Here is a 15,745-nt window from a genome sequence, read left to right as displayed (position 1 = left end):
CTGTCGTTTTTTTTTCCTTTTGTGCAGTTTGTACTCTATGTGAAGATATCTCAGAAACCTTCTTAACCAGACCATAAATAATAAAATCCTAGTGGACAACCTCCTAAACTAAGCAAACACTATGCAATCTCTTTGAAAATGTTTCTTTAAATCTACCATCTATCAATTTGTTTTTTTTTATTTAGATTTAATTTAAAATTAAATATTTTTAAAACCCCCAACTTTTTTATGTACTTTTTTTTTTTGGCACCAGGACTTTAGGTAGCTTTATTAGATATAATTTTTTTATATCATTTTAGATATCATTTTCAGGCTTTCATTTATTCTCACCTGGTAATAACACACTTATACGGTAGTCTTAGGGTAACAAAACCCACTCACTGCATTATATCAATGGAGGAATTTATGGCCCAAAATCCTTAAAGCGGACCTAAACTGAGAAAACAAAAAATCCCAATGTCACGCCTAGGGAGAGAGGGCCACTAGAGGGCGCTACGGCTTGCATGGAAGTGGTGTGAGCCCTGAGAAGGGCCAAGGCACAGAGGCTAAGCAGTAACCAGGTCTTCTCCAGAACCTCTGATGGTGAGCATGTTGCGCTGGTAGTTACTGCCAGGTTGCGGTCCTTGGGCGCACCAGGGTGGGCAGGATGAAACACTGTACCAAATCACAAGGCTGAAAAATAGGTGAGGAAGGCCAGGGTCGAGGCAGGCAGCAAGCAAGGAAGGTCAGGTCACAAGCCAGGGGTCAAATACCAGGAGACAGACACCAGTGTCACAGGGAACACAGGAGACTTTGGAAGCAACAGGAGGAAGCACTGAACTAGCAGTACACCTAACAGGTGTACAGGAACTAGCTCAACAGAACTAGGGGCTCGGCCCAATGGAGACACGTTGCTCCAACACTAAGCGCAGTGTCTGAGCTAGATAAATAGCCAGGGATGATTAAGAAGCTTTTTTCTGATTGACCAGCAGGTTGGACGAAGCTTATAATGCTTGGGAGCGTAGGCACACCCAGAGTCAGAACTGCCCACATGCAGAAGAGAAAGATGCCTGTGCTTTAGTGAGGAAGAGGTAAGTGTGACACACCAGGCGGTAGAACTATTTGACATGCGATGTCAAATTATTAACTCCATGGCTCCTTATGGCTTTTTTGTTTCTGCCCTAAACTACAGGGGCACATCTGTCATGTAGTTGAGAGTTGGGGTCTGTGAAGGAAGCACACAGGAACCTGCTGGGGGGTAATATAACTTCTGCACACCAGGGAGGGGGATCGCCATCTTCACGGAAGTCCGCCAAGAAGCTGTTGGTGAAGATCACTGCAGGTCAACAGCACAAGGTAAGTATTTGCCATAATCGGCAGAAGGTCACCACCCACCGAGTTTAGTTCCGCTTTAATTGATTTGAACTATACACACGCATCTTCCTTTCTTCATCTACGTTACATTTATTTATTTATTTTTAACTTTTTATTGAAGGATTTTTGAGATTGACATAAAATATACAATTGTGTAGAAAAATATACATGGAATAAATAAAAAAAACAAGAAAAACTAAACAGAAACAAACAAAAAAAAAGACAAGCATATGAAAATATACTTATATAAAATGGAAGTAGGAAAAAATGGTTACACCATCTTGTTGACAAGATCAGAAAGTTTCTATTCACATATCATCTATGACCACAGGGGGGTCATTTTCTAATATGGGCAAAGCATACCAGTAGGTATATTCAAAGGTAGACATAATCTGACATTTTATTGAAGGAGACTGGGTCTTTATATAGGATTCCCATATTTCAAAAAAATTCCCCACCTTAGTTTCCTTATCTAGAGATGCCTTAATCCAGGCCATTCTGAAAACATATCCCAATTTTTCCTGAAAAACCTCAAGTGTCAGGATCTAGACATTTATGTAGTATTGTTTTTTTGGCCACTAAGGAGAGTATAGCCAATAAACTGCGGCTGCACCTAGTAATCTTTGCACCTTTTAAATGATAGGTACCTAGAATAGCCCATTCCAGGGTCAGTGGAACATAGTTATTCACAATATTTTTTTATTTAGATTCAAAGGAAGTTACAAAGGTAATACAGACAATATTTTGTACTAGCCTAAAACATATTTTAGCTTGAAAAGAAAACAAATGCATCACATTTTGGTATTTGCAAAACTACTCCCAGGTTCTGTCCCATGGCTTGTATCTGGGCTTTGGCTCTTAAGAGGAATACTGAGGCAGGGTGCCCTTCCTGCCAGTTATGGTTTGTCTACCATGCATGAAAAACACACAGAGACCTAGTAATGTTGTTACTGGGTTTAAAAAAAATAATGTCATGAAAACAGAAAATGTAATTTAAAAATGTCGATAAACTTTTGATAGAAGACCAGGGAGGGCAAAATATAAGCCTAAAAAACTTCTACCACCTCTTCATCCCACAGTATCGATAATTCAGAAAAACATGCATCCTGCACTGTGAGATAAAGGGTTGCAACTGCACCTTTTTAATGTACATGGGTTCATTTTAACTCCTGTGGACTTTGCCCATCCCAAAACCTAAAAAAGAATTTTGAGTTTTGATGATTTTTTTTAAAGAAATTGTGCTGTATATTTTTTTATTTAAAATGTTAAAAAACAATATTTACATGGTACAGATTATAAATTCTGCTAACATAATAAAAAAATAATGTTTAAGGAATTAAAAATAAAGTTAAATGAATATAAAAAAAACAAATACAATAAAGGCAAAATATAAAAAGTTACAAAAATGTCATACAATGGTTTAGCTTGTAATTAAAGGCCAACTAAATTAATTAATTTCTTCACTGCAGTGACTACAACATTAGACAACTAAACTCCCATCAGTGAGTTGACAGACCAAGAAAATATGTAAACCAATCTTTTTCAGCCAGGGTTCCTCTAGAGAATGCTAGACAATGCTTTGGAATTATAAAATATAATTGCTTACTTAATATGTTTTCCAAAGTGATTTCTTTTCTGCAATGACACACCAGTTGGAATGGTCATAAAATGTACTTACTACATACAGTTCAGGAATATTTTGTTGTATAAGCTCACTAAGTTCATTCTGTTTAAATATGTGATAATACCGAAGACAGTCTGTATTGTCATTGGGGATCTGCTGATCTTTCCCACATTCGGTGTCGGAGTTCGGAGAACACAGCTTGGAATCCTCCAGTCCATTGCAGTTAGATTTCAGATCTGGCAATGGAACATTACCAAGGTCTTTGATTATTTCTCGGCCAAGTTCTACTCTGGAAGATGTGCAATAACTTTTATTAGTCATTGGAAAGGTAAATAACTCTGTGAGTCTGTTAGTGTTATTCTCCAGGTCCTGAATGTATTTTGGTAGAAGGTCACCCATTTGTCTTAGGAAATGAGCTGGTTTGGACAGTCTAAGTGGACACGTGTTTGTTGATTTTCTTATTTCAGTGCAGTAGTCATACAGTCTGTGTAGAATGTTCTCATGCTTCTGGTCACCGCTTATGTCCAGTCCCGATTCTAGAGAACGTGTTAGAAATCTTGATATGCCATTGCAGAGTGGTGAAGGCATTCCATCAACAAATGAGGAATATTTATTCCTATTCTTTGTTGGCATATTTCTGTGAACTTTACTCAAAGGTTTGATTGGTGGAAGGTCCTTAAAATCGGGTACAGGCAGGTCTCTTCTAATTTCTGAAAGTTTTTGGGGCTCCCTATTCCATGGTATGAGTAAATCCTGTTTCTCAAATTTCCTTCTTTTCTGTTCCATTGCCCAAACATAAATCATCATCTGGCCTCCAACTCTCAGAATCTGTGCCATCTCTTTAATGGCTTGTATGCGGCGCTCTTTGGTTGAAAAGTGATGAATTACTGAAAACAAAAATGTATAATATATAACATGTAAAACATGTATAGAAATAAAACATTTCTAGGGTTTGCTAAGAGATAAAAATGCTAAACAATAAACATATCCAGACTTGTACATAGCATTATTGTGCACTGCTTTATAAATATGTTTTTGCTTGCTTGTAGCTATTATAATATGAGTTCAAAGCTAAGCTCCAGGCAAATGCTAGATACATACAGGAAATGCATATAAGGAAGCTTTGTTACCTGCCAACTGATATTTATTTCTGTGCATTCATTGCTGAAGTTTACACAGCTCTGAAACACACTACAACAAGGCCTGACAAGGCAAAAGACTTGATTGTATTTTGCTGCAGTTTACTGAAGTTCTGCCAAAATAGAAAAATACCCAAGAAAATATAAGTGTGCTAACTTCCAGTTGTGTTGGTGAATGTTCATGGAGGGGGGGCTCTATAGCTATGGTCTCTCTGGAGATTTTTGGGTTGTTAAAGAGGGCAAACTTTGAGGACTCAGGCACTGGTAGTGTGACAACACTGAATGAGAAAATTAGTTGGCAAATGTTCTTTAGAGTGCTGGAAAGGGTCTACTAGGGGTAACACAGACACACATGAGGGAAGTGCTGTGTGTTATCATGGCTGGGCCTGTGGACAGGCCTAACAAAGTGTTGTCAAGCCTACAGTTTAGGGACAGTCACAGTTTCCACAAAGAACACACTGCAGACTCCAACCCCTGTTCATAAAAAGAGTTTTTTGGGATTTTGTTCATAAAAAAAAAAATATGTTGGCAATTCTGGCACAGACCATACTTGAGAACTGCTTACCCAGAAACCGAATAAGGAAAAACAATACCTTTGTCCACGGTGACTTGATCTAGAGCAGCAGTCGCCATCCAGTCTCTCTATTTCCCTCCACTTTTTTTCCCTCATTCATTATAATCATTTTTCCATCCCTCTATCCCTACTGTCCTTCCAAGATGTTTAGCAAGCATGTCTGAGCCTGTGAATGGGAGAGTGGGTAGGTTCTGGCTTCATCACAACACTCTAAGAGAAGTTTCTTCCCCTTGGAGTGATGCACGGCTCCCCGTGTATGCCCTATCCTCTGACCAGCCCAGAGGGTGGGGATAATCTTTCAAATTATTGTGCATTGTTCAGATTATTTACTGTTGCAACCTTCAGGAAAAAATAATGTTCCTTATATTTAGCAGGAATAAAAGTCTATTTCTAACAAGATTTGCCATATATAGGGCTTCAAACAGTGAACATTCCATTGCACAAATTGTGTTTTAATCCAGAATTGAACCCTTTCTGATCAGTTAAACCACTCCAGTTTGCATATCTAGAATATGGAACCTTGGGTAGCCAGGCATTGCACTGGTTTAAAACAAAAAGCTCACCTACATTTCATATTTCTACTGGCCCAGTAACTTACCAGCTATAGAGAGAACGGCATCAAAGGCGCCATCACGATATGGCAGCCGAAGTCCGTCACACACCATGACTTCATAGTTCTGGTTTCTTGCAGCCTCTGCCAGTGGTAAGCAATAATCAGACCCAATTTTAAAAGTCTGATTGTTAATGTGCAGGTATTTCCCATTTCCACAGCCTGGAATTAATGAAAAATCTATTACTGAATTGAACATGTTGTATGCAAAATAAATACATTTTATATCTACATACTGGAATATGGAAGGGGGCTGTTTCTGGGATAGAACAGAGAGGAACCAAAGCACTGCCAAAACATCTAACCCACTATTCTAACGTGATTATCTTTCCTGCAGTTTTACCATGACTGGAGCTGGACTGTAATACTTATGTTAACAAGATATTTTTTATTGTTTAATGTCACCGTGTCACCAACAAATGACATGAGACCATTCTGTGAAAGAATAAGATGAACACCTTTCCAGCACTTTTGGGTGTGACAAATACTTGGTCCCCCACCGCAAAGCCCTCGATACACAGTGGAGGGCCAGGTATTTGTAACAGTCAGACATCTGTGGTGGCTGGAGATTTGCAATGCAAGAAAGTTTTAGGATTTCTTCTCTTATGGTCATTAGGAGAAGTTTAAGACAGGCTTGCATTAAGCTTTGCAACATCCTGTATATATAAAGGCAAGACCTTTATTTGATTTAGCAGCCTTTCTCAACCTTTTTAACATGGGGGAACCATTACAAAACTTTGAGAACCCCTAATTACCATATCCACAGCTCACAGTACTGTACATTAGTGTGGTGCTGGTCGGAAGAATGTCACCCTTACAGATAGCCAAAAAGATTTTTGGTCACCATGGGGCATCAGTGGTAAATGACTATATAGGAATAAATTGTTGATTAGAGTATGATTTTTTTTTTTTGCTGTCCAAGCTTTACCTTAAGCTGGCAACACACTATATTTTTGATTGCACAACTTCTTAACCTTCTCTAGATTTACCAAAATTATGTGATATGAGTACACATGAAAAGAATGAATTAAATGAAACATGTCTTTGCATTACAAAGATAATGGTAGACGTATAGGAGTTTATAGTTTAGACTATAGGTACACTCTAAAGACTAACAAAACCCAATATCCTAATATATCACCTATGAGAGAAAGAGGGCCATAATTTAGAGTCCACCCTCATCCCAAATAATTTAAAACATCATTATACCCTCTATGTTACTTTGGGGATAGAAGCACAGTTTGCTTGCATAGAAATATCTTTTGTTGTTGGTTTTGTTGTATTGCATATGTACTAAATTACATAAAATAATGTTTATTTAGATGAAGACTAAATAAGTGATTATATGGCAGTCCCCCAAAAAGAGGTTAAAGGAGTATGGATGTAAAACCACCTCCCATTGTGTGTTACTTCCCCCACCTCCTAGAGTGTAAGCTCTTTGGGGCAGGGTCCTCTCCTCCTCCTGTGTCACTATCTGTATCTGTCTGTCATTTGCAACCCTTATTTATTGTACAGCACTGCTTAATATGTTGGGGCTATATAAATCCCATTTATTAATAATATTAACCTAAATATCTGTAACAAAAAAATGATAGATGACTAAAAGCAACAAGAACCTGAAAATTCTGGATTACTATGCTATATTTACTGTACTATTAATTTATGGATTATTATATTGATCAGACAAATGCACAAACAGGTCACACATTGAAAGCATTCCCAATATACCACATAACTTGATAGACAGAATTTACTACAGATATAGAATATATCAGATAATACAGATAATGTAAGGTGACCTTATTTCATTTTACATTGGCAAGCATTTTCTTTAAACTTTCTACTAATACAACGTAATTGTGCTCTAGTACTCAATGAAAGTGTAAGTTCAACGTCTAAATAGAAACAATGCACTTCCAAGTAACTTACATCTAAATACAAAAGGTATTAATGAAGTTACTAGGAAATTTCACTGGGTCATTTCCAGTGACAAATTCTGAGTATGTATGTACTGTAGCTAAACAACTGGTATCCAAATGACACAATGAACACATTGAATGTACAAGCAAGCAAACTTTGCAGGCTGAATCTAAATTTTTTTTTTACCACTCTGTGCACAAAGAAATACCATTTTGTAAAATTACAATCGAGAGCTCTTTGAAAAAGTAAGAGTAAGAGCTATTTTTCTTTTCGTTTTTTAATAAATCTCTTTATTGAATTGACTTTTTCATTGGTCAAGGTTGTAGGCTTCTAAAATGTATGTCCATCAAGAGTTTTTCTCAATTTTTTTACATTTAATTACCATATTCTTCTAATGTGATTCTTCTTTTGTTATGAATGTTTAAACAATTGACCTCAGTAAACCATAAATGTACACCAGTTCTCCAGACTCCCAAATATACTTACCTGACACAGGCTAATTGTATCGTCCAACTAATTACAACCTTCAGCCTTTCATTTCACTCTTCTGATTCTTCAGCAAGGGGAGAATTAAAAGGCTACGTATTTGAATGAGCCATTATTGTAGCAGCAATTGTTTTCTCTTGAATTGAAATCAAATTACTGTTGCCAGGCTGTGCATAATTTTGCTGAAAATGTTTCTGATAACTCCTGGCCATACAAGAGAACAGAATGTCTATTATTCAAAGCATAATATGTGTGTACATTCACAACTAACGACTGCATTAAAACATACAGTTTATCTTCTGGCATTGTATTAGTAAATGCGGAACAAGATTAATTTATTTAATTGATATATTGTTCTTATTGGATATATGTAAATTATGGAATGGATCCATATTCATGAGCTAGAAGAATTTCTAAAATTTAGTTTTCAAAAACAAGGAAAAAATGCTACTCCTTGGTTAAGTTGAGGTGCCAAGGTACTGATAATGCCACAGTACAGGGGTCCCCAACCCCTGATCAGTGGCCTACTAGTGGCCTACTAGTGGGCCGTGGCTATGGGCGCTGCACCCCCCAGCAGGGTCAGAAGTAGGACCCTTCGGGGGGGGCCTTGAGATTAGTGGTCCCGGAGCTCCAAAACGTTGGGGACCACTGCTATAGTACACCATGGTGCACTTCTACCATGTGGTAGCATTTGGAGAAAAGCCCTTTACCAATTTATTGTGATAGTTCCCCGTACACAAAACCAGCTCTATAAAGACCTATGTAAAGTGTGTAAGACTTGGAGGGGCCTGTACAAAGCCCTGAACTCTAACCTGTTAAACACCTAGTTCAAGACCAATTGCATGCCTGTTTTCTGATTTGCATCTACATTTACCTACTAAATACCAGTTGTAATTGAATCTCATGTAAATAGTAAAGAGTACATGGGGGCCTACATATTCTCTCTTTATGTGTGTTTTGATTTCAATGTCTATTTTTATTATTATACAGTATTTATATAGTGCCAACATATTACATAGCGTTTTTACAAAGTCCATAGTAATGTCGTTCAAAGGGGTTCACAATCGAATGGCCCTACCATAGTAATTTGTCCTTAATACAGTTTAAGGTCAATTTTAGGGGGAAAACAATTAACCTCACTGCATGTTTTTGGAATGTGGGAGGAAACTGGAGTACTCGGAGGAAAGCCACGCAAATACTGGGAGAACCTGCAAGTCCATGCAGATAATGTCCTGGCCAAGATTCGAACCTGCAGAATGCACCAGCCTCTTACGGAGGTGAATCTGACTTAAGCTGGCCATATACAGTAAACTTTTTTTTTGCCCTATACAATTAGCCAGTATAATACTAATATTACATACTAAAAGTTCAGAACACCAAGATTCTAAATTTACAAGCTTGTGGTTCCCAATATCTAGGTGATGTCAATCTAACAAGGCATCCCAGTTTGAAGTCAGTCTTTCAATGCATTCATGTATCGATCCATTTAGAGAACAAGAGGAAATCAGAACACATTCAGAAGATCTGACAAAAGTAACAGCAAGGCATTGGTCACTTCTCAAAGACTTCAATTGTATACATAGACATTACTTTTTTATGTAAAATTGAAGGAATAGAACCCATCAGGTTTTTAATGCTATGGTCTTTGTTCCTTTCTATTTTTCTTGGGGCCACTGTCACTAAGACTGAGTCACTGAGGGTTATAAACAGTGTTATAAGGAGTCTATGAATAATGAACATTCCAGTTTGACCCCATTGAGATCACAAGACCAGTGCCTCAACTATATTGTAATAGAGCTATGAAGTCTCATCAATGCCCACATGATTGGCATCCATAGACTGAATATATGCAATACTTTCAGTGCTCCATATGCATTTGCAAAGAGTTTAATTAAATGCTTGTAGGAGTATAAAGCACAACTTCAAGATTATTGGACATGATAGATATGATAACTGGTCTGATAGTGATGGTATAGAGCAATTGGATATTTCTCCACTTGTTAGAACATCCCCTTCTAAAAAGAACCTAAACCTTTACCCTAAATGTAGAAGACTGCAAAATCAAAAATTTTGTGCATGCACCATGAAAAGACATATTTTCCTGCCCATTGTTCTAGATGATTTTCTCCTGAGATAAATGATTGTGCTCATCCTGAGCGAAAATCTAGCATGTGTACAGCAGTTACCTGAATGGAGAGAGAGGAGAATACCATGGGTTGCCCTTCTCTCATTCTCCCCTCTCCATAGAACAAAATGATGATGTGTGTACCGCACTTTTTCGTTCTCCTGTCATTGGAAACAATCACAAAAGATTGTTTCCAGCTACAGTGATCTGATGTCTATCTGACATCTGTACAGGGCTTAATGCTGCTTAATTCTGAAATAAAGGCAATATTACTAGTCAGAAGTGCACAGAGGAGCTTATTTGCAGGATTTTAGTAATACTTTAGTAAATCCTCCCAGTCATTTAGCAACTAATAATGAAATGAAAATCTTTTAATTAAAGCACTCACCAATATCAGCCACTAGACTTCCTGGCTCCAGAGTTATTATGAACTCTTGTACCTTCGGCCAGGCTTTGTAACGTTTGTCATTGAAGTAAGGAGCAATCTTCTCATATACATTATGAACATGCTGTCTTTCCAGGTGGTTTGCCTCCTTTTCCATTGCTCCTCGCACACCGTCATCAAATAGATGAAATGCCCTAAAGCAACATAGAATATTCTATGAATGTAAAGCCCTGGCAAGTCGGATAGCCATCTATGATTTAAACATAAGCAGCATCTAATCAATTTATATTGTGTCTATCACTATATGTAACACTGAAACACTGTAAATGTATGAAACCTGACTTTATTATTATTATTATTATTATTATTATTATTATTGTTATTTCCCTTTATTTATAAAGTGCCACCATAGTACACAGATCTGTACATTACATTACACAGCCTTTATTGTGGTTAAATATTTTTTAAGCAGATATAACCTAATTTAATGATAATTTGTTTGATAATGTACAATTACCATTTTTATGATTAGTGTTTTAACCTTTTTTAATCTTTTGTTGCAACTTAGTGTTGGGTTCCTGCAGCCACCTCCTGTCTGTATAAATGCCTTTCAGCAATGGCTGCATGGCATCTCTCAGGGTGGGTTTCCTAATGGTGATAGCAGTGGACACTGCTTAAATAATATGGAGTACAATTGCTGTTGTGACAGGGTGACAATGCGAGAGCCCATCTGGACAAATTTATCTATCTAGGTCCTAGAACAAGCTGTTCTAGTAGTACAGGTAGTCCCAAGGTTACATAGGAGATAGGTTAGTTTTTAATTAGAATTTGTATGTAAGTCATAACAGGTATATTATTTTAATAAATGCAATTAGGGCAGATGTTTGTCTCAACATATTAGGCAGTGAGGTGTAAAAAAGGTGTAAATGTGAGTTAATCACAAACAAAGCAAAAAAAAAAAATACAAAAAACCTAATGGCGCCTAGACATTCATTACCTTCTGGAGCAAGCTGTGCTTTGACATGCAAAAATAAACAACTGCATCGTTTGTCTTGGTCATTAGAAAGTTACAAGATGTTACAGCAAAACTTCTTCTGCAAGTCATTCGAATCACCCCCTCTGTCCTGCACACAAACGAGCAGGGAAGCCCCATTCGTATCTAGGAGTCATCTGTATGTCGGATGTCTTTAACTCGGGACTACCTGTATTGTCTAAAATAAAGTCTCAGGCAGTGTAGGAAATCACAGTGCTGTTAATTGAGGTTTGGCATAACAACCCTGAATAACATAATTAAGAGCAAATGATTGCATATGTCAACAAAATATGCAACTCCTCTCTAAAATAAATACACATTTCTCGAACTTGATATAGATACAATTGAACATGATGCAGAGTCAAAAAAAACACGAGAATACAAAAATATCTAAATAACTTACAATAAACTTCCCAAGAAAAGCATGAAAGATGTTTTTTTACGAAGTCCTGGAAGACCATTACTAGATATTAGATTCTGATAAGGTTGTAGGCTCCGCCAACAGATTTTGTTTAAGACTCTGTAATGAATACACGGCCTCAAACTTTAATCCATTTTTGTGCCAAAAGAGCATACATGGATGGGCAGATAAAGCCTTATTGAGGATTCTCCTGAAATAGACCTTTGTGGAAAGATTTTTTTTATGGCTGGTCCGATTATAATGTGTAAGAAAATCCATACAGTCACATTGTTCATTTTATCCAAAATTTAATTATAATTTTAAATAGCTCCTTTTTGCCTCATGCATATCACTAAAATAACAATTTTTCTTTAAATTGTTTTTTTGAATCTGCAAAGAAAATAAGATGGTATTAAATGAAAAACAAATGCTTTTGTGGTTCATAAAAAAAAAAAAAAGAAAACAAATTAGCATCGTCCATAGCAATAAATTAAATGTATCTGTATTTTAGTATAAGAAAATGAAGTCAAATAATAAAAACATTGGACACTCACATGCTACCTTCCATTTTTATATACATCAGATGCTTTGTTCATAATGACATGGCAAGGTTTTTTTTATATCAGGTTATATTCACTAACTGGAAATGTGTGTTAGGATATGGCAGAGATGCAGACAATGCTACCACAATGACTAAATATCTATGTAATTAATAAACTTTAAAATGCATTTTTATATTGTGCCCAAATTGCTGAAAAGTGCCATGGTATAGTGTAAGCTGGGCAACATTGTGTGTATTCCTAGTAATATACAGGCAAAACTGATAATCTGGGTAAGCATTGTCAAATGATAGTAATCCACAGGTTTCATTTAGTACGAGTTTCATCTAAAGATTCTTACATGCGTATTACTGGCCCTAGTGCAGCATTGTACAAAAGGCATTGCATGTACATTTTTTTTCTGAAGAACAATAAGCCTAAAAAAGCTACAAATCAAACAAGAGAAAGAGAACACCAGGCTTGCTGGGTCACAAATTTACCCTTAGTTGTGATAATCAATACCATAGTAAATCATTACCTGTGTGAGATTTGGTGGCATTACAAAGAAATGATCAGCTTCTGTGCACTGGTTGCAATAAACACATCTTCCCAGCAAGAGATTTGTGACTGTAACAAACAAAAGAAAGCAACATTTCACCTGAATGAAAGTTTAGCTTCACCTGGCAGAGTGGGCGGATCAATCTCAGGTGTCCAGCCAATGAGAAGACATACCAAAGTCTTTACAGACTGCCCCCTTCTCTCCTTTGTGCTCACTCATCAACCACACAGCCACTCCTCTGAGATGGGAGACAAAAGGTGCAGCTACATTATACCTGGAATGTGTACACTTCACATTTCTGTCCACTAACAAGATAAAACGTGTCAACTGTTGATGTTATTGAGCAACACAGACAGAATATAATAGAAGTTAAATCAGAGCTTTGTGTATGGATGGCTGCATACAGTGGACAATGTAGTATACAGTAAAGCTGGAACAAAGGCAGATATTACAAACCAGTTACTTATACAGCCATAACATGCATTTTAAAGTCAACTACTATCCGAAGTTTTGTTGATGTCAGGATCCTGTAATTATTATTATTAAACAGTATTTATATAGCACCAACATATTACACAGCATTGTACATTAAATAGGGGTTGCAAATGACACAGACATACAGACAGTGACACAGCAGGAGGAGAGGACCCTGCCCAGAAGAGCTTACAATCTAAGAGGTTGGGTAAGCAGCACACACTAGGAAGGAGGATGTGGAATAGTGGGTAAGCCGGTCTACAAGTAGTGAAAGGGGCAAAGAGCAGAAAAAGCAAATGGTTGACTTCATCTGCGTGCTTTTGCTCCGTCATTGTCCAGCCACCAGGCTGAATAGTGCAGAATATTCCACTCTAGAGATTCTCTTTACCTTTCTAATTTGAAAAAAATACCTGGTATGGGAGCATTATCGTGGCTGCCATTGATAGCTGCCTGTCCGGTATACTGATTTACTATTCTGAAAAAAATCATAGGCCTACTTGTTGGTTAGTATTATAATAAAGAGAAGTTCATAAATAGATATTTGGGAGATGAACATTTACATTAGATGCGGACTGGAACATTGGAATTTTTTACACTATGTGTTCATGGTGCTTTGCAGCACATGTGCAGGAAGGGGACCATATGATATGGGCCATACCACTCCATAGAGGATTATTACAATATTCCTATGAAAGGGTACTGATACTCGTGCATCGCTTGACTAATTTTGGTAATGCTTGTACACTTTAGCTAAAAATCAAAACTACATGAGCTCGATTTATCCCTGCCATGGAACATTAAATACCTTAAATTGAGGGCTTGTGATACCTGCTTCCGCTTCACAAATTATCATGTCTGCCAAAACGTATAGATGTGGTTCTTCTTTTCAAACAGAATTTACCAAACGCAGTCTACCTTGAAAATGTATGCAAAATAAAAATTTTATAAAAATGATTACAAATTACAACAGAACAGTTTACACATGTGTGAACCAAAATACATAAAGTTGACAAAAAGCATTCTATTTCCCTGTATTCACAAAAACTCCATTGATGGTGGTTCCATTTTGGTTTAGACTATGCTTGTGTAATGTACTCCCCATGGAAACATTGTTTTGTTGCATATTAGCATTGTTAGAGCTGCAAATCATTTCTCAGGACAGATTTTCTAATGATGACAACAGCAGACCATGTCTATATAATGTATGTTGATATGGCCACATGTAGTCTTAAAAACCCATGTGAAAGAGTGGTAACAAAAGGGAAAAATTGGACGATAGGGACCTTGTGTTGCCATATTATAGGTTGTACCTTCAGGCAACACAGTGACAAGTAATAGATGTTCCCTAGTTCTATTCCAGTCTTCCCTGGAAAAGGGATTAAAGAGCATGGATAAAGATGTTGGTAATTGTGTTGCTGCAGAATTTCAGCCATTCATTTGGGATCTAGGCCTGGATTGTCCTGGAAGGAATGGGTGGGCCAGGCACTCCACCCTTTTTCCATGGAACAGATTGAGATTGATCAAATGGCACTAGCTTTTTAAGTCAGGGGCGAGTTGGAGCCTGATGCCAGGTGTGGCTCAGGTAGACAGGCTGTTTGTGGCTTCCATGATGGGAGAGCCCAGGAGGTCTCTCAAAGTATATCTGTGGGACTGATACCGAGCCAGAAGGCTTAATTGACTGTGTTTTTTTTTGGACATGCTGTGAATGACTTTGATCCCCTGTGAGGGAAAAACATGGATTTTCTTTGGAGTTTTCTTGGTAAAAAAAGTGGGCAGAGTGCCCTGAAACTGGAACAGAAGCCTCAAATTCCTCTCTGCAGTGAGTGTGTTTTGATGCTAATCTCCCACAATATATATATATATTTGCAGACAAAACATGCTGTTACTTTTTGCATTTACTGATCTGATATCTGATACTGGTACTAGGTGCTTCACAGCATCAAAAGAGGGCCACATATGTTGACCTTCTTTTGTACAATGTCCACAACACTTACCCACATGTAGTGAAAGGCTTGCAGAAACAGTCCATTTAATTTATATTGAATCAAGAACTTCCTTGTTGGTAAACCTGAAGGTGATTGTACTGAATAATTAGTATCAGGATTGTATTTATTAGATACCAGAGGCCAACAGTATGTATTTTCTGATACCTTTATAGCCTTTAGTTGTATTTTCCAAGCACATGGCATTGGCAGTGTACAATCACTGATGAACGTTTTATCCTTTTCAGAAACCAAGGGCGGTCATTATCCTCTGTATAGATACCAAAGCTGGCAGCATAAACTGTAATTGTCTTCTGCCCCATGTTCCATATTTGTTTTAGGCACCACATTATTTAATATAGCCATGAAAGTTATTATATACACCATTATATGTCTTCTTCGTAAAGGCATATCTCTATTCTTAGACATATGTTTCATCACAGGGTATAATAAGAAGCCATGATTAATCCTACTTTGAAATGTGTGAAGACTTGGCATGAGATGTTCTAGCTATTGAATAGCAGGAATTTACTGTTCTAGTG

General features: G+C 37.2%; 1 protein-coding gene across 1 annotated transcript; it reads right to left on the bottom strand.

Annotated features, from left to right (window-relative positions):
• Positions 1-2,589: 2,589 nt before the first annotated feature.
• On the bottom strand, positions 2,590-12,846 carry LOC140326033 (probable tRNA methyltransferase 9B). Its single transcript, XM_072404229.1, has 4 exons — positions 12,727-12,846; positions 10,220-10,410; positions 5,289-5,462; positions 2,590-3,864 (listed from the first exon to the last, which is right to left on the bottom strand). Exons 2-4 carry the CDS (start codon positions 10,371-10,373, stop codon positions 2,960-2,962), a joined length of 1,233 nt encoding a protein of 410 aa, XP_072260330.1. The 5' UTR covers positions 10,374-10,410; positions 12,727-12,846; the 3' UTR covers positions 2,590-2,959.
• Between the last annotated feature and the right edge of the window lie 2,899 nt (positions 12,847-15,745).

The sequence above is a fragment of the Pyxicephalus adspersus genome, chromosome 1, assembly GCF_032062135.1.
Source record: "Pyxicephalus adspersus chromosome 1, UCB_Pads_2.0, whole genome shotgun sequence".
Lineage (NCBI taxonomy): Eukaryota > Metazoa > Chordata > Amphibia > Anura > Pyxicephalidae > Pyxicephalus > Pyxicephalus adspersus.
The sequence above is the reverse complement of the archived record's forward strand: the minus strand, read 5'-3'. Positions and strand labels throughout refer to the sequence as shown.

Excerpts from the sequence above, each read along its gene's own strand:
- LOC140326033 (XM_072404229.1), bottom strand. The coding sequence starts at position 10,373 with ATGGAAAAGGAGGCAAACCACCTGGAAAGACAGCATGTTCATAATGTA. Across the intron at positions 5,463-10,219 it reads AAGTCTAGTGGCTGATATTG|GCTGTGGAAATGGGAAATAC; the intron begins GTGAGTGCTTTA and ends CATTAATTCCAG. Across the intron at positions 3,865-5,288 it reads TGCCGTTCTCTCTATAGCTG|TAATTCATCACTTTTCAACC; the intron begins GTAAGTTACTGG and ends TTTTGTTTTCAG.